General features: G+C 46.2%; 2 protein-coding genes across 2 annotated transcripts; both read left to right on the top strand.

Annotated features, from left to right (window-relative positions):
* The first annotated feature begins 1849 nt into the window (after nt 1-1849).
* On the top strand, nt 1850-4284 carry LOC117835918 (uncharacterized). The gene is made up of 3 exons (XM_034715250.2): nt 1850-2142; nt 3044-3262; nt 3925-4284. The coding sequence occupies exons 1-3, from the start codon at nt 1894-1896 to the stop codon at nt 3970-3972; spliced, it is 516 nt and encodes a 171-aa protein (XP_034571141.1). The 5' UTR covers nt 1850-1893; the 3' UTR covers nt 3973-4284.
* Nucleotides 4285-4418: 134 nt separating this feature from the next.
* On the top strand, nt 4419-6029 carry LOC117840937 (uncharacterized). Its single transcript, XM_034721482.2, has one exon. It carries the CDS (start codon nt 4601-4603, stop codon nt 5888-5890), a length of 1290 nt encoding a protein of 429 aa, XP_034577373.2. The 5' UTR covers nt 4419-4600; the 3' UTR covers nt 5891-6029.
* The last annotated feature ends 13307 nt before the right edge of the window (nt 6030-19336 follow it).

The raw sequence follows: 19336 nt of genomic DNA, 5'->3' as shown, positions 1-19336 counted from the left end.
TTTTTTTATTCTTTTTGGAACTGTTTAGTCCCGGTTAGTTTTACCGACCATCACTAAAGGGGACCTTTAGTCCCGGGTGAATGATACCAGGACTAAAGAACCCTCTTTATCTCGAATGATTAGTCCCGGTTGGATTTTCAGGATCTATGGCTCTATCCAACCGGGACTAAAGCCGCGTTTTCAAGTAGAGGGTTAGTTTGACTGAACCAAAGCCGATGGTGTGAATCTGCAAAGTTGTAACAAGACATGGCGTTGTTAATTCCTGCAGAATAAATGTGTCTACATCGCCAACAAATTATCCTTACAGTAAAACAATTTAGTCTACAGAGCGAAGAAATAATTTAATTAAAAAACAAACGGTGACTCGTGAACAAATGACTCCACACACGAGCAAATGATATTATAGGTGAATAAAATATATACATGCACCGAAAAGGTTAGCCTACATAGCGACTAAGTAATTTAACATTGTGATCAAATGGCTTCATATGTGAACAAATAATTCTTATAGATGAACAAAATTTATAGACATGATGAATAAATTAGTTACAAAGAAAAGAAAAGGAGAGAACGAAAAGGACTTTGGGGCATATGGGCAATTGTAAATCATATTTTTAGTGACACATTGTATCGTTCTCAAGCATTGTTATCATTCATTCAGCATCTTTTTAGAACCTGGAAGTTCCGATTAGACGTATAAGTCTCATTCTTGTGCTGTCCACGTACTACCATTCGTTCCGCGTAGACCGCGTAGATTAAGGGGGTGTTTGGGAACACCGTGCTAAACTTTAACACCTATCACATCGGATGTTTGGATACTAATTAGAAGTATTAAACATAGTCTAATTACAAAACTAATTGCACAGATGGAGCCTAATTCACGAGACGAATCTATTAAGCCTAATTAGTCCATGATTTAACAATGTGGTGCTACAGTAACCATTTGCTAATGATAGATTAATTAGCCTTAATAGATTCGTGTTGCGAATTAGACTCCATCTGTACAATTAGTTTTATAATTAGTTCATATTTAATCCTTCTAATTAACATCCGAACATCCGATGTGATCTTGTATCCAAACAAACGTCCAACATTTCCTGCAACGGTGTGGATTGCCAGTAAGGATTTGGACATGGCTAGCTGGTTCTAGAACGAAGGACCATCTCGAGGTGTTGCTCCTATAGACAATATCCTTTTTTTTTTTAAAAAAAGTAGTTTTAATGATATGTATCTCTCCTCCCATCTTAATTGAAAGGGGCGCATGCACTCCTACTAGAATTAAATTATGTGATAGGCATCTCATTTTTAACCATATATGCACACTATGCTCAACGTACACGCATCTATTTTTCCAAGTATAATTCAGTTCTTCGTGGCTGAATCCTCGCGTGATTTTTATTCAAGTGCAAAAAAAAAAAAAATACGGACGTGATGTTATGTGCACTTTTGTTTGTGCTCCGAGATCATGTTCTTGGTCCGAGGAACCGTTTGATCTCACCCTGATTAAATCTCATGGTGTGACCGTTCCATGATTTTCCTGTGAACCAAGTATATTGCTTTTGCACTCTACGTAATTTTGCGAACGTTGAAAACTTGCATTGAGGTGGTCTTTGCGCTGTTTTTGTCGAGTCAACGAGGAACGGGACCAGAAGCGCTTCACTTTTTTTGCAGTGTGAGAGATCCTGATCCGAATTTGTTCGTTACAAGCGCAGCGCTCCGTTGTTGGGTGGGCCTTGGCCAGCATCCTTCCACTGACGCAAAAGTGGTGGTACGTATGGCACCGGAACTGGGCGGGGCCCACGCGGCCAACCTCACTACCAGTCGCTAACTACAAAACCAGCTCACCACGGGCCCTCACGCCCGCTCCACTGCTCCACCGCCACCGACGCCGGAATGAAGCCCGTGCCCGCCGACGCCCCGGTGCCGGCGACCAAGATCGCCATGCCCGGTTCGGCGGCAGCCGGCGCCGAGGCGGCGCTCCTCGGGAAGGGCCGCAAGGTCTGGGTCTTGGCCGCCATCGCGCTGCTCGCGCTCTGGTCCATGTCCGCCGCCTCCGTCTCCCTCCGCTGGTCCTCCTCGGGCGACCTCGCCGCCTTCTCCGGGGACCTGGACGTCCCGCTCCTTGACGACCTCGACTCCCTCGTAAGTACGCCCCCCTTCACTTTACCCGCCCGCCTCCGCCTGCCTCCCTGAGGGAGAGATTCATTCTTTCTTTTTTTTCCGACACGAGGTCAATCCCCATTTCCTCCTCCTCCTACGGAGCAAGCTATCCGTGATGGGCTTAATTTACTACTCCATTAGCTGGATTTTGTATTCAAATCGAGGAGGGACACGGTTCCTTTCTTCCTTCCATTTACGAATTGCAACACTTGCTGTGGGCTGTGGCCTATAGGTAGTCCTGCCAGGTTCAGGTATTTTCAGGTCAATGTCAGGGGAATTTTGCAATTCTCGTAACCTTATTTAGGTTTGCTTGTTGGACCATCTGTGAGAAAACACAGGTAAAAAAAAAAGTACCTACAAATAGTATTAGATACTCCTTACCAGTTGAGTAGGTACCACTTACTTATCCACGAACGTTACCAAAATTACCCAATTTATATTAAACTCCTTACGAAGAACAGGATGGATTCAGCCAAGGCATCGATTCTCCGCATAAACTAGCTGGGTTACCAATTTCCCTTGGTGGGTTGTCAAAGCACCAGATCCTGGACTGCAAACAATACTGAACCTGCAAAATTCAGATTTCATATTTTATCTGAATTCGTCGAATCAATACTGCCTGTCAAAATACCTGCTACGAGTGTCAGCCAGAGCATGTGGATTATTCTTAAATTTTATACTATGTATCTTAGTTCTTAGAAACTAAAATTCCATGATTTCTTATGATTGTCCGATAGCAAGTCCCAGTTCCACATTTCCTAATTGTTAAATCGTGATACATTGTTGTCTTGTCTATTAGTAGCACAAAACACAATAGACATACTTCAGTTCTGTATTTCCATGCGTGGATAAGCAGCTTATGTTTGCCTTACAATTTGACCAGGAGATGGAGGAGAGGGAGAAATTAGTGGGTCGAATGTGGGACATGTACACACGCACCAGTGATGAGGTACGGCTTCCACGGTTCTGGCAGGAGGCGTTTGAGGCTGCATATGAGGAACTTGCTGGCGATGATACGCAGGTCCGTGATGCAGCTATCTCTGAGATTGCCCGAATGTCAGCTCACAAACTTGAGCTTGAACAGACAGTGAATGAGAATGAGGTATGCCCGAGAAGCTCTAGCTCATTATGTTTGCCACCAAATTCATTCTGTTTTCCTTATCTTGTGAGTCTGCCATTTATTTTTATTTTACCATGTCAATTCATCCCATTCGAACGTTAATATTTCTCTGAAGCCTAGGCATGCTAATTTATCCCATTTTGGAACAATGGTCTGAATCCAATACATTTTAGCTATTTTCATCACAGATGTTTTTTGGCTAAAACATTCAAGGACTGTAAGTTTCAACTAATGGACAGGGTTCGGGAGAATCATCCTGAATATAATGAACGGAACTGATGACATAGAACATAAAATGCACAATTGTCCAAACTAACACATTGTTGAAATAGCGGTACATATTATGTATGGTACTTTGACTGTAATGCAGTGGAAGTTCTGCTTAGCTGCAGATTGGAAATTGTTTCTCTTCTTTGACATAAATCATTTGAGTACAGTGCCGTCAGCATTTTTGATGAAACTGATATCATGCACTGTCAGCTTGCACATTGTCTTGTACTTTCGGCTTGCTATAGTTCCATAAGCAATCTAATCAGCAGAAACATCAAAACTATATTGCTTAGAAACATCAAAACTACCTATAGAAAAACAGAAACATCGAAACTAGTTTCACGAAATTTCTTATTTCCGGTCACCTTATGCAGGAAGAGAATGCAGCAAGCAACAGAGGTGGTAGGTCAATGGGGAAGTAGTAGCTTCGCAAACACCCTGCAGCCTGAGAACCACACCCTGCAGCCTGAGAACCTGAAGATCTCTTGCTGACTAAGATCATCAGCAGCTGAAATTAGGGGTTTTGATGTATACTAGTTTACAGCAACAAAGGTGCATTTCTGGCACTGTGTAACGTTAGTTACTCCCGCTTATGTTTGATGACAGGCAGGGCAAAAGGCTTGTCATTGCTGTAAAGTAACCTTCCCAGTGAAGATATTCCCGTATCTCAGGCTCCCTTAGCCACTGTTTATGTTGCTTCTATAATTCTATTTGCGTTGGTTGAGTCGTTCCAAGACAGATTTCTTACCCAATTTTTCAGTATCAAAAGGTTAACGAATGCAGTTCGCTCCAATTAGCCCTGATGCTGGTGCAGGGAAATATCATCGAGATCTAATGGGATTATTAGGGACTTGATTTAACGACATCCATTTGTTGGAGACTGACGGCCAGCAATCTCGCTCCATCCTGATACTCTTAATAGAGTTCAGTTGGGATAGTGGCACTCAAGTGCAGCAGCAGCTCAGTTACACTGTTAGTCTGTTACAGAGGTCAGGTATTTAAGCATCACGGAGTAGTTGTTTCCATTGTAGCTGCAAGATAACTATATATATGGTTCGGTTGGATCTCGGATGGATCCACAGAACGCCATGGCCCCCGCCGCCGCCGCCGCGAGCCCCGAGGGCGAGGGCCACGATGACGCACGCCTTCAGCAGCGTCCTGCTCGACGTCCGAGCCTACGGCGCCGCCCGCCGGAACTCCTCCACCGCCAGTTCCACGACGAGCACCGGCCACCCCATCGAGGTGACCTTCTACACCGCGCGCCCGCCCGTGCTCGCCCACTTCAACGTCCACTGCCCCGGCCTGCAGCTGCCGCCCGACGATCTGAACCTGATGCCCAGGGCCATCGCATCCGACGTCGACCTCTTCCTCTTCCGGGTGCCCACCGACCCCATGGCCAGTTTGTCCCACCACCGCAACGACTATTTCGTCTACAGGGCGCACCCCCAGCACCCGAAGCTGGATCTGCTCCCGAAGAGCTACGCCTGCTTCGGAGACTGCGAGCTCGCCGTACTCGGTTACTGCGCCGCCGACGGCGGTGACAAGCAGTACGTCGTGGCCGGACTCAAGACCGCTTTGACGCTGCACATCTACCGCTCCAGACCCGGCGGCGAGGCAGGGAGCTGGACCTCCTCCGACCAGCCATTGCCCGTGGAGGAGCTGCTCAGGGACAAGGTGTGCCCGATCCCAAGAGATGCGGACCTGATCCTGGACCACATGACAACCAAGGTGATCGTGATCGGAGGCCCGAAGGGCACGGTCGGGTGGGTTGACTTGTGGCGCGGCGTCTTCTTCTGCGACGTGCTCGACGAGAGCCCCAAGCTCCGGGACCTTCCGCTGCCGCTTCCGGCCAAGGGCAACTGGAGGCTCTTCAGGAACGACTGCTCGTACTACCGCCGGGACATCGCCGTCAGCCAGGACAAGAACTCCATCAAGCACGTGGAGATGGAGATCGTTCAGCCAAGGGAGGTCGCCACCACGCCCTCCGGCCCCGAACCCGCTACGTACCTCGAATGGCTGCACCGCCGAGAGAACCCGCCGCGGCCGACGTACTCCTGGGTCCCTGGTCGATGGAAGGCCACCGTATGGAGCATCCCGATCCCGGCCGCTTCATGGGAGGACTGGCACCTTGACTGCACGGCTAAGTCGGGCGACTTGCGTGTCGACGACCCAAGGCATTATCAGTTGCTGCATAAGCTCATGATCAGCGGCAGCAGCAACAAGGAGGTGACCGCAGAGGCAACCTTGTCCCTGGGGCTTCTGGGTATGGCTTATCCCACCTTGAGCATCGACGGCGATGATGTTATTTATCTGCCGGCAGGGGAAAGGCGGGAGTGGTGATTGCTGTAATGACATGAGGAGGAAGAAGCTGGAAGGAGTGGCCAAGCTTGATAGCCAAAAGAACACCATATTCATGCGTTGCTTCCTTGCCAGTGGGATTTCGAAACATCTCATGACTACAGGTACTTACCATACTGCTCCTCGCAACCTCGCCTGATGAGAGTGCTCGATCTGGTTGTCATTTATCTATTGATGACGAAATTAAAATATCTGCGTGTCATTTGCAAACCTGCAGTTACACAGTTAAGGTAGGCTAGGGGTTATTAGATGCGCTTAATTCAGGAGGTTTCTCAGTAACCTTACTCCCTCCGTCCCAAAAACAAGTCATTCTACGATTCAAAATTTATCCAAAAAACAAGTCAATTTGGCATGTAGACATGCAACAATCAATTAGTCTCAAATATGGCAAATAAATAGGGGCAATCGGGGTCATTTTACCTCTTATTAATCTGTCCTAAAATTCTAGAATGACTTGTTTATTGGAGTATATAACAATAATAAGGATGGTGTGGAGAACAGTAGATCTAGAAAAGGTGAAATTTGTTGAATTGAACTGTTGCATTATGTGCGTTGACTGTTCTTCACTTCTTCTAGAGGACCGTAAAACTGCTGTTAAAACGTAGAAACAATACCACATCTTGTGGTTTTGTTTAATTGTTTATTAATGTCACACCCGGTTTTACAACAAAACAAAGTGCTACCTCTCTCTCTATATATATGCTAGGATCTAGTTTCATACATATAGGGACATCATCAGTGAATAACAATATAGTAACATCATCAATGAATAACAGTAACAATATCACGTAAAAAAATTAATAAAGACTTACCAGTCTATCAGAGATATACAACTTAATCCTGAAAACGGAGGCTCCAAACTTCACAGGCAATCGACTGGGGGCTGCGTACGTCTAGAACTCAGCATCATCTTCAGAAAACTTCACACACCTTCCTCTTCTGAGCAGCAGTAAGCATGGGTGAGTACACTTATGGTTGGTACTCAGTAAGACCCCAAGAAATAACTAGAATAACGATTTAAGTCCATCTTCAAGTTTATTAATCATGTGAGGGTCCATGTCGCTCTTGACCGTGAGCACGACTGATATATCAATTTTACCACAAGTCGCGTAAAAGTTCAGAAGAACTTTAGACCTAACCATGCTGTGCTGATAAGGAACTCATCACACTACCAAGGTGTGACTGCATAGGGACGCTACGAGGCCTTTGCAAAGATTCCCTAATAAGAAGTAGCCCGCTAAGGTTTTCGGATCAGTAGCAGAGCATAAACCTCTCTCAAGACTACGAAGCTACCATAGAGCAGATCAGTCTAAGGGCCAGTTTATACCCCATCTGTCGCCGCCCCTCTTGCCCTTTCGGTAAGACTGCTTCAAACTAGAGTCTAATTAATTAGCCAAGATCAAAGCCATATAGTCCTTGTGGTTGCACTGTTTTCCTGAGTGGTTCTCCATGTTCCAATTAGTACATGGTATTCTTGTAAAATAAGTATAGATAGAAGGATGGTTAGGGACACTTACCTTTCTCCAACGAAAAGTTACTCTTACTGCTCTTCAGCTCTTGCTCTCATGAAACTCTTAGCCTTTGAATCTTTCGAACAACGATCCTTCTACTTGAAGCAATCAGCGGCACAAACATACAAGTATAACTAAGAATAATACACCAAAATAAAAGAAAAGCATTAAAAGAGCGTACTAAATGATAGGGCTCGATTCTAAGATCACGAAGGCGCGTGAAACACTAAGAACGATGCTACCATTGAAAACATACATCTATCGGAGAAACTTTGGTTGTAAAGGAAAAGACAAAAGTTAAATGCTGCATTTATTTTTATTTAGAAAACACATGTGAATGATACTTTTAGAAAATATCCTAAGTTAGAGTTAATTCAAATTATATTTGTATACGGAAAGATGATGTAAAACCTAGTCAACTTTTATTTATAAATATTTATGTACAAATTATGCCATTTAAACATTTAAATTTGGAAAAATAAACTATATGTAATACATCTAACCGATAACTTTATATGTCGTGCTGAACTAAAACAAGTTATAATTAGAAACTCATTCACGTTGATATTAATCATATTAACACTTGCTTAAAGAAAACCGTTGTATAAACCTAATTAGCTTTTAATTAGAAAGGATGAGTAAATAAGTGTTAATAAAAATTAATATCATATTTATTATTAAAAACATGAAACATGGTGAAACAACATTGCTAAACTATGGCTTACAATTAGAAGATTAACATAGCAAGAATCGACCAAAACGAAGCTTTGGTTGAGAAGATACACTATCGAAGATTTGGGTTTATAAAAGAAAAGAACTATGTGCTTCATACATTTTAAATGTAGAAATCAATGTGATGATATTTAAGAGAAATGCCCTATGTTATAATTAACTCACATTATGTTTATATTTTGAAAACATGAAGTAAAGCTTAGTCAAAAAATTTTAGTTACAAATGTTCATGTATAGTTTATACCTCTTTAAACATTTAATTTGGAAAAAAATATCATATGTGGGAACATCTAAACGCATAACTTTATGATTCGTGTTGAATTAACCAAATTATAATTCAAAAACACATTTATGTTTATATTTAGCCAAATTAACATTCAATTATGAAAACTCGAGATATAACCTATGTAACTTTTATTTAGAAAGCAAATTGAATAAACATTAATTAATTTAAGTTTGACTATGAAAACTGAGGTATAACTCTAGTTAGCTTTTAATTGGAAGAATTATTTAGATAAGCATTAATAAAATTAACATTAGTTTATATATATAACCTAATTAGCTTTTATTTAGAAAAGGATACGAAGTAAGCATTAATCAAATTGATGTTTATTATGAAAAGCAATGTATAACTCTAAGTAGCTTTTATTCAGAGAAGACACATGTTTATCAGGCATTAATCAAATTAATATCAAATTTATTTTTCAAAAATATGCATGAAGGAAAACATCACCACTAACATGTACTTTATGTTATCATGAACTTAACGCAACTTGAACAGATAGAAACAGAACTAAAACGTGTAATCTATGGATTAAACAAGGTTATAAGGATCTATTCGTGATTAACCGTAGATAACAGAGGCTAGCAAGGAAGATTCATAAGACACATGGAACCGTGCTCGTGAAAAGATCTATGCTTAGGGTTAAATCTGCGAGGAAGGATGGCGGCGGCGCGTGGACAACAGGGGTGTAGGGCGAGGTGTGGGCGGAGGTTTTATAGGGCGCGGTGCGGCCGGCGCGTGCCAAGGCCAGTGGTGGTGGCGGCACTACGTGCGGCCCGGGAAGCGGCGGTGATGGGCCCTGATGGTCCCCGGTTGGGCCAGGCGGGCTGACGCTGGTCGAGCCCACAGGCTCGGCTGAAATAGGTTTTTTTTTCAGAAATCATTTCCCGTGTAAATAAAAATCCAGAAAATCTAGATAATTCATTTAAGCCACGGAAAATACTGAAAATCACAAAAATTCCAGAAAAATTCCTAGAGATAGATTGGGACATGGGGAGTCCAAATAAAATACTTGGGAACCCATGAAAAAGAATCTAAAGCCTTCTAATAAATAGATTTAGCTCTAGGAAAAGGAGAATAAATTTCAGAAAAAGCTGGAAAATTTTCAAAAGGGTCTGGACATCGTCTAAACGCATATTAAAACCTTTTTTACTCAAGAAACACTAAGATGCATCGGCATGAATGCAACACACAAAACAACCTTATATAATTTAGAAAAAAACAATCAATTATTTTTCCTATACTAAATTTCCTGTAAAAAAATAAATGTTGGGAAAATTTTAAAATTATAAGAAAATTATTGTTTAATTATTTTTTTTAATCACATCCTGAAATTCAAAAATTTCTGTGTGTGACAATTAATTGTATGGAAATGTTTGTCCTTGAGAATTTTAGCAGTGGACTATGGAAACTCCTTATGTACAAACCATCCAGGAAATGGTGTCCAACCCGTTCCAGACAAATGCATCATCATTGTGGGTACTAAAATGTCTTTGATGGCCGAAGTTTCCTTTTCTCTTACTAAACACTACGTGCAAGTGCATCATCAATATTATTTTGATACTGTTAAGCTTCTGGTATATCTTAGTGCATTGGCATCATATGTCAATTCCTAAGACAAGAAGTGATATGCAGCTATTTATTTGGCCATAGTGCTTTAGGTTTAGCTTGCCCTGTTCTACTGAGGATAACATAACTGTTCGTCCCCTTGATCCAGAAGGTACTAATTATTGCTTCTAGGACATTTTGTTGAATTAAGAGCCATTTTATTTGATGTAGGTACAGGAGTATCTGTCGGACAAGACGAGGAGCATACGCAGAAGCTGACAAGAAGACGCAGGAAACGGCAGGTATAAGGTTATGTATCCTGATCATCTTATACTGTGGATGTGGTGACCAGGGAAAGTTTCGAGACAGGTCGTAGCCTCGTATGGCAGCAATCTGTGTTTTCTTTTAACCTTTGACTATGATCAGATAAATGCAGTAGATTCATCTATTCGGTCCAACACAGAAACACGTCTGCTTAATTGATTTAATGGTTTGGTAGGGTGAAATTTCTTTTTAAAATAAAAACGAATCAGGCAGGAGAGCAGCAGATTATATTAAAAAGAGAATAAGCTTAAACCAATGAGAAATAATAAATGACCAGTTGGATTGGAATATCAACACGACCGTACCACTCAATTCAACAACAACACTAGCCGGTTGGATTAGGACATCAACACAAGTGCACCACTCAGCTCAAACAGAACTCAACAACCACAACGGTTGGTTAAATTGGGATATCAACACGCTGCTATAGCTCCTCAAAAATGTCGCAAATGGTCTAGCACCTCTGCTGCAACATCGCCAGCTGTCACTCCACCACGCTGACCTCGTCGCGCCCATTCCATTACCAACTGCTCTTTTTTTCCTTAATTTGAGAAAGAAAAGAAAAGGAACATCTACAGTCAAGGGGAAGTCAACATACCATACCGGAATTGACTAATGTCGCGTTTAAAAAGGTCACAACACCAAAGGTGCCGTGGACACCAGCCTAAAGTGGGTTGGGTTTTCACCTGCAAGACTGCAACTCCAGCACCCAGCCACAATTTGCCACTCATAATGCCGCCAGCCACGCCACTCACTGGCGCGCCTCGCTTGGCCACCGCTAGCCAAGTCACTATGGTGGCGTGCAACCGAGCTGACCACCGTCAACCACGCCACCACGATGCAGTCGACGCACCAACGCGCATACCCTAGTACCTAAGACCGCCGATGCATCTGCTGGCTACCATGGTCGGCCCGTGGAGGGGGTAGGAAACGCCTTGACGATGCCTCCAAAAGAAGGGAATGGCGCTCGAGAGCGAGCATCCCCATCGTCGTGGGCAGCAAATCCGGTATGGCACTTTGGGGTTTATTCAGTTTGATGTGGATTGAAAAATTGAAAATTGAGAGGGCTTATCCCGCCACTGGCTACCACCGACAACTTCTCCAAGGCCAATAAGCTAGGCCAGGGCGGCTTCGAGACGCCACCGTGCTCATGCTGTACAAGTGGATCGTCCAGTGGTCGGGAGCAGCAGCCCGCCGGGGTCAAGCGACGCGCGAGCGAGGGGAGGAAGAACAAGAAGGTGACTACGCGCTGCTGGTGCGGATGGACCTCAACGGGCCGGGCTGAATTCGACAGTGATAGCAGAAACAACTACAGAAACAGTCCACAATCAACATCTATCGGAGGAGAAAATTAAAACAACATTAACAGTAGCAGAAGTTCAAAAACTTTCGAGTAGCAGAAGCCTGTAAAACTACTGAGGAAACAGCCCACTTGTCTGTAAAAAAATTCTGATGCTTAACGAGTAGCAGTCTAGCAGAAGTAAAGACAAAACTACTACCATCTAATTCGACAAGATAAAAATCTGGTGCTTAACGAGCAACAACAATAAGAAACTCAACCAAAAATATGCCCTCCTACTCACAATCTGCAGCGCAAGATACCCATGCATGCAGCTCAGTTCCCAAATTGTAGGCATTGCGTGCGTGCAGCTTACTTGCAGGGATGCAATCATGCAATGCAAGGAGATCGACATGGATCACGCGTCCCAGTTGAGCCTGGGCAGCGCCGCCAAGCTGGAATGGTAGCCGAACACGGTGCCCAAGCCGTCGTGGACCTGCTTCCCGCCGAGCTCCACCGCGGCCGCCGTCGCCCCGGTGCACCTGTCGTAGCGCACCAGCGCGCGGTGCCACACGTCCTCCCGCCGCCCCGCCGCCTCCCCGTCGGCGACGCGCGTGGGCGCGTGCGCGCACCGCAGCGCCAGGCCGAGCGCCTCCTCGCCGCCGGCCACCATCCCTCCCGGCACCACCGACCACATGAAGCATCGCTCCGGGGCCACCACGCTGGGGATCGCACGCCAGCGCCTCCAGTGCACGGCATCCCACCGCGCCGGCGCGCCAGCGCCGCCGTAGCTGGCGAGCTCCCACACCCCCAGCCCGGCGCTGCTGGCGCACGCCAGCCGGAGCCGGCCGCGCCACCCGGCGAGGTCCATGTTGCCCTCGATGCGCCCGCCGCCAGAGGCGCGCGGCGGCGGCGGCAGCGTGCCGGAGAGCTCGCTGTCGACGTCGTGCCAGACGACGTTACCCCGGTTGGTGAGCCAGTGCACGCGCCCGCCGGCGTACGCCGGCTTCGGCTGGAGCGCCTCGTACGGCGCGAGGCCCGCCGCGTCCCGCGCCGCGCGCCACCCGGACCCGGCCGCCCGGGACGAGAACCGGTAGAACCGGCACGTCTGCACGCCCTCCGCGACGGCCACGACCACGTCGTAGCCCCGCGCCGCCGCCGCCGCCGGGTCGTACGCGAGCCCGGCCACGCCCAGCGGGCAGTCGTACCAGATTAGGTGGAAGCTGCCCGTCGCCGGGTTGCAGACGCAGAAAGCGAGCCGCCAGCTCTCGCTGTGCACCGCCGTCAGGCAGAGGAGGCCGCTGGTGCACGCGCAGAGCTCGAGCCGCTGGTACACGCCGCCGGCGGTCAGGAACGAGAGGCTGGGGTCCGGTGGCGCGACGAAGCCGGCGGCGGCTCCGCCGCCGGGGGCGAGGACCTCGAGCCGGCCGCCGTAGAAGCGTGCGAGCGCGGCGGAGGCCGGCGACGGGCTCTGCGCCTGCAGCGCGGCGAAGGCGGCGTCGCGGAGGATGATGTCGCGCCACGCCTTGCAGACGGTGGCGAAACGCGCGAGCGACCGGACGGGGAGGCGGGGCAGGATGCCGTAGCAGATGAGGTCCTCGGGGAGGTTCGCCGCCGCCGCCGGCGGCGACGGCCGTGGCGGCATCTTGCGATTGCGGCGCCGGAATATTTTGGCGATCGACGAGGGGAGGAGCGGGGTGTATAAATAGGGACAAAACCCTGCCGAGTGCCGCCGACCTGTGTAAGACGCTTGTGTTGTGTCACGTTTTCTTCCTGTTTCGGAGGCGGAATATTAAAGGAAAGAACGGAAACCGGCTCGAAAAAACAAAACTCGCCGCCTCTTCTATGTTCTACCACATCAAACGCGATCGAGCTCTCTCCTCGGCTCCATTTTGCCCGTCGTCGCCACTCCATTGTTCCGATTTAAGGCTCAAGCCAATAGGACGAGATCCTCGTTGCCCGATTTGATCAGCCTCCTTTCCCGACGAGGTGACTGCTCGGCAGCATCATCTCCCTCCTCTCGAGTCCCGACCAAAGATGGTGCCCGCACGGCCGCATCCACAGATCCTCTCTTCCCGGTGATGGCCCCTCCTACGAATCGTTGATACGCCTGGAAGGTTGCCGTACCGGTATCGGATACGGCGATACGCCTCTATACTCTCAATGTGCGTATCCCGTATCCGGTTAATTTAATTTTAAAAAAAAAATTCTCGATCCTTCGTCGGTACTACAAATACGTCCATACAATACGATACTTTTGGTAGTAACATCTCATTTTGAAGCCCAGTTGAAATTGGAGCTCATAAACAACGGCCCACCCTGAACCCTAGTCGCCAACCGCCTGCCGCTCTCTCCGCCTCTTCTTGTTTTCACATCTTGCCGCACCGCCACCCCTTGCACTGGCATCTGGATAGGCGCGAAGATACGTATGGTCGTCGGGATCAGCTGACCCTGATGAGCTCACGCTAACATCTCGTTCCCTGCAATATTTTTGCCAGCTATGCCCCCGTGAAATTTTTAGTATCCTGTAATTTTTTGCCAACTATGACCCTGTGAAAAGTTTATGTGACCTCGGCAGCCCAGCTCGTCCAGTGATCATCGAGAGTACAGCTAGCACTCCACTTCTTGCCATATAGATAATGGAATTAGATTGTTTAATTTATTATAGGTGGATCAACTCTAGGCAACATGTTTTTCCATCCTACAATCAAAATTTCCTCAAAATAGCTTAATGTCTACAGGTTTATCAAGTTTGAGTGGTGAGATCTTAGGGGGTTTCATTCTTTTCAAGTTACAATATGGAGCAAACACAATATTTTTTTTTTGAAATAATACAGGAGCACTGCAGATTAATTTAAGAAGGAAGGAAGCCAGATTTTACAAAGTTTCGATTACATAGATCAAAGATTAACTCACACAATAGGGGCCAAATCATAAGTAACTAAGAAAGCTCATGCCTTCCACAGGCCACAACTCTCAACAACACTTCCTCCTTGACTAAGCTAAATGCCTGGACAGCAGACACCGATCTATGCTACAAAATTCTTAGGTTCCTCTCATTCAATAGATTCCATTATGTGACTATTAGGAACACAGCAACAGATCTTTGCTTACTGAAGGTGAAAGGCTGCAGAGTGTTGGACCACCAACCCTACACACTATCTTCATCTGCTTGTGGCACCTAAAACTTACGGTTAGACCAGCTTGACACCAAGTGCCAAACCTCCCTAGCAAAGTAGCAGGACAAGCACAAGTGATCTGTTGTTTCCTGTTCCTGATCACAAAACAGGCAGATCGGATTGCAAGACCAATTCCTGATCATCAACTTATCAGCTGTTAGAATATTTGCTTGTATGAATAGCCATGTCAAAAATTTGTGCTTGTCCTCTGCATGAGCACGCCATAAGGATCGGACATCAAAAGCATTGTGTAGTCCATGAAGCTGAACTCGATAAGCGGATTTCACAGAATATATGCCATCCGTTGTCCACCTCCACACCAAGTCATCCGAATCTTCACTAAACTGAAAATTTTGAACTGCATCCCATAAGCCAATGAATTCTGCCATCTCCTAAACAGTTTTCATTCGCCAAAATCCGTCCAGTTGTGATTGGTCAGGTCTTTTCTAACTGAATTATTCTTCCGCCACACTAGCTTATACAAAGACGTCACCAAATCCCTAGGAACTGCTCCATTCAGACAAGAGCATTGCCAGAATTTTATCCTTCTCCCATCTCCAATGGAAACCCGAGTGCTAGCTCTGAACAAGCAGCGATCGGTGTCATCACAAGGTGGGTTTGTACCAACATATGGCTGATTCGGTTCTTTCCATGCATACCAAAGCCACCGCAAAAGCATTGCTCTGCTAAATAACTCAAGATCAATAATACCCTGCACCTCCCAGATCTTTCAGCGGAGAGGCCTTTCTTCAGTTGACCAAGCAATATCCTCCATTAGCCTCTTCAGATCCTTTCCACATGAAATTTCGCCTCAATATGTCAAACTTCTTCAGAGCCCATTTCTTTAGAGCAAAAACAGTCAGGAAGTACATAGGGACCGAGGTTAGGACTGCGTTAAGTATTCCTGCTCCATTGATGTATTTTCCTTTCCAAGCTGGTAGTTTGGAGGCCAGTTTGTCTAGTAAAGGCTGAACATCAACTCTTCTGAGACAAGTGAGACTCAAAGGAAGCCCCAAGTATTTGCAAGGGAAGTTCTTTACTAAGCATGGAAAGCTCTCCATGACTTCTTCAAGGTCCAGACCTTCACATATAATTAGATAAACTGCACTTTTGGCCAGATTAATTCTAAGGCCACTTGTCTGTTCGAAGATGTCAAACATTTCTCTGACTATTGCATCACCTTCTTTTATTGGATTGGCAAATACTGTTGCATCATCAGCATCGAGGCTCACCCTTATCTTGGCAACTCTGTTATGAATGGGTTGTAATGCAGATTCTTGTTCGGCTAGGGACAACATCTTTTGAAGAGGTTCCAAAGCAATGATGAACAGAAGTGGAGAAAGAGGATCTCCCTATCTGAGGCCAGATTTGTGATAAAATCTCTTCCCTTGGGAGCCATTGAGCAACACTGATGAACTGGCTGTGGAAAGTAATGTTGTAACCCATAATCTCCATTTAGGTCCAAATCCCAGAACTTCAACAATTCAATCAACAAACTCCAGTTTACCGAGTCAAATGCTATGGCAATATCTAGTTTTAAAAAGAGAGTTGGCCTCTTCTTTTAATGGTGTTCTCTAATAAGGTTCTGAGTGTAAAGGAAATTGTCATGGATGCTTCTCATCCTAATGAAGGCACTTTGATTCCTCAACATGATCTCTAGTAGACAAGGGGACAATCTGTTGGCCAGCAGTTTAGATAGAATCTTAGCAACACTGCTGGCAACATAGTAGGTTAAGATGTTTCATGTGCTTATTGTAGAAGAAGTTAACTACCAACATGTTTTTTGATAATTCCCCAAGAGGTTCTGAAAAATCTCCCAATATATCCATCGGGTCCTGGAGCCTTCTCAACATGTAAGTTGTGAACCACTTCCTTGACTTCCTCTTCAGTGAGTTCATCCTCAGCCACTGCAAACCATGCCTCGGCAGATTCAGTCTTTCCCAGTTCAGAGTGGCATCCCTACTCTCCGCAGAGCCCAACGGACTTTTCAAATGCTGAAAAACATCCTTTTCCTCGTGTAAATGCACCGATCCATTTTGCGTGACCAGGCTCTGGATAAAATTCTTTCTCTTCCTTCCATTCACCACAAGGAAGAATAATTTTAAGTTAGCATCCTCAGCCTTAAGGTAAGAGTAGAGGTGGTAACGGATTATGGCTCTCATGCCTCGTTCACAATCCAACTCAACCCTAAATATATTTAGCTCAAAATCATATATATTTCAGTCTCACCCTTATTGAGTCCGATCCTTAAAATTGGTAGGCTAAATTAGATGGCCCTTTACCACGCAACGCTGGCGATCGCCGCGAGCTTCCGCAAAACTTTCGAACCATGTGCACGTAGGGCCCAATTTTTCCATAATTTCCTTTCCCGTTTCCCCTTTCCCTCTAGCCTTATCCCTCCAAGACAGTAATCCCCCCTTTCCCTCTAGCCTTATCCCTGCAAGGCAGTAATCCCCACCATCCCGGCATGCTCTCTCTGGGAAGATGGGCAGGAGCCCGGCCCCGTGCGACGAGCATGGAGCACCGGTGGGTGAGGTCGCCGCGCTAGACAAGGTCCCTGCTCCCTCTGTTTCACCGCCGACAGGCGGCTCAGACTCCATCCCGCTTCCCTTTTCGGTGGAGGCAGCGTCCGAGCAAGCTGAGGCAGCAGTGAAGAAGTTGGCCGGAGATGAGGAGCTTCGACGGAGAGCTTTGGTGCAAGGCGGGGCGCGGAGAGGAGGCTCGGAGACAAGAAGCTCCGACGGAGCCTGTGCAAGCAGTGGCGCGCGGCTGCAAGCGGGATGGAGGCGGCATATGGAGTAGGGCGGATCCTGACGAGCAGCAGCTCACGGTAGAGGATCCCCTGCGAGTGGCGGTGAGAGGTGACCCGCGGTGGACGGCGGATCCCAGCGAGTTTTTTTTATTTATTTGAACAAATTTGTTGCGTATAAATTTGATTTGTTGCAAAATTTGTCCTATAAATTTATGCGTACAAATTTGTCCTCTAAATTTATGCGTACATGTTTGTTGTATAAATTTGTGCGTACAGATTTGTCGCATAAATTTGTTGCATACAAACTTGTTGCACAAAATTATCCCCTAAATTTGTGTTTCATTAATTTTGCTTCCAAACTTTTATATACAAGTTTGTTGCAAAAGTTTGTTTCAAGATTTTTGTTTCCAAGCTTTGTCTCCAATTTTCGTCCAAAGAACCGGCGCACGCAAGAAAAGTGTCGAGAAGCTCGGGAAAGGAAACGTGGTTGGTGGTGCCGCAACCTGTCGGAATTCGATGGTTAATTTCCCTCCTGGCGCGCGCTTTTATTAGGGCAAGTACATTGCTACACGTCAGCGGTCTTATAGGTCGTCTCATGTAGTGCCACGTAAGATTTTTGATGATGTGGAGGAGAGAGAGCGAGGAGAGAGAAAGAGGTCGTTGCTTCGCGAAACAACCACCTCATGAGCTAAATTGTATGACTACGAGACAACTTAACAACTATTGTACGAGTTATTGTTGCCATGCAACTCATAATATTTTATTTTTCTTATGCACAAATTAAGGAATTATATACCACTACCAGACAACTTATAGGACAACCCATTGTACAGGTTGCCTGTTAAATCGTCTCAAGATTACGTGTTAATGCATGAGACCGCGATACCAATGTACTCGCTAGGTAAGAGATTCTAGACTGCTGTCAGATTCGTAGTTCCTCTACCGCTATCATTGCTAGGAATCTAGATAGTGTTTGGTTCGTGCTAAGGTAATGTAAACGCAAAGGGAATCAGATTACAGTGTATTTGGAGGTGGAATGGGTGATTGCCCTCTTTGTTTGGTTGCACTCTGGTAACGTAATTAGATTACTGTGTGGGTGCTATATCTGATTACGGTGGGGGAGGAGGGGTAACAAGCTTGTATAGATATTATTTAGCTAAGGGATTCGATTACAGTGTCAATTGATTACAAACCATCGCAACCAAATATATGTAATGAGATTCGTTACCTTCAGTAATCAGATTACGTTACATTTGAGCCAACCAAACACTACCCTATTTTTCACCTCTCTTCTTCTAAGAGCTATCTCTTCCGCGCTTAGAGGCCTAAACTCTTGAACCACATCTAGGATCTCTGTCGATTCCTTACCTGCTACCAGAAGCAACTTATTCGGCCCAATCAGGGATTTAGCCCACTTTTGATACTTACCTCAAAATGTTAGGCTGGGAAATTGTCCAAAGGGCTCCTGGCCGCGGCTTGCTAATCCCGATTCCCGATGGAAATGAGGGTCGGGGACGCGGACGCGGCAGGGGTGCGTGCGCCTTTTCTCCCGGCCAGGCGGCCACCAGCCGGTTGGCTGGCTGGCTCGCTCGCTCGCGACAACGCCGATGGCAACAGCGCGCTCGGCTGTGCTCGGGTGGCGGTGGGCACGCAGCGCCGTGCTGTTCCCAGCGGCGGAACGCCGGAGCGGGGCGCCGTTTTCCATTGACTGCTCGCAGCTAGCATTCGTCTTATGCCTCCGTGTTTGGCGAAACGGGGGTTTTATCGAATCTTTACGGCCTTGCCTCGAGTAGTCGAGTTGGTCTCTATACCCAGAGGAA

Source organism: Setaria viridis, chromosome 9 (assembly GCF_005286985.2).
Source record: "Setaria viridis chromosome 9, Setaria_viridis_v4.0, whole genome shotgun sequence".
NCBI lineage: Eukaryota > Viridiplantae > Streptophyta > Magnoliopsida > Poales > Poaceae > Setaria > Setaria viridis.
Note: the sequence above shows the minus strand (reverse complement) of the source record. Positions and strands in the feature narration are given on the sequence as shown.

What these genes read in the sequence shown, in the direction of transcription:
- LOC117835918 (XM_034715250.2), top strand. Translation starts at nt 1,894, where the DNA reads ATGAAGCCCGTGCCCGCCGACGCCCCGGTGCCGGCGACCAAGATCGCC. An exon ending in TTGACGACCTCGACTCCCTC is followed by an intron (nt 2,143 to 3,043) that starts GTAAGTACGCCC and finishes CAATTTGACCAG; the next exon opens with GAGATGGAGGAGAGGGAGAA. An exon ending in AGACAGTGAATGAGAATGAG is followed by an intron (nt 3,263 to 3,924) that starts GTATGCCCGAGA and finishes CACCTTATGCAG; the next exon opens with GAAGAGAATGCAGCAAGCAA.
- LOC117840937 (XM_034721482.2), top strand. Translation starts at nt 4,601, where the DNA reads ATGGTTCGGTTGGATCTCGGATGGATCCACAGAACGCCATGGCCCCCG.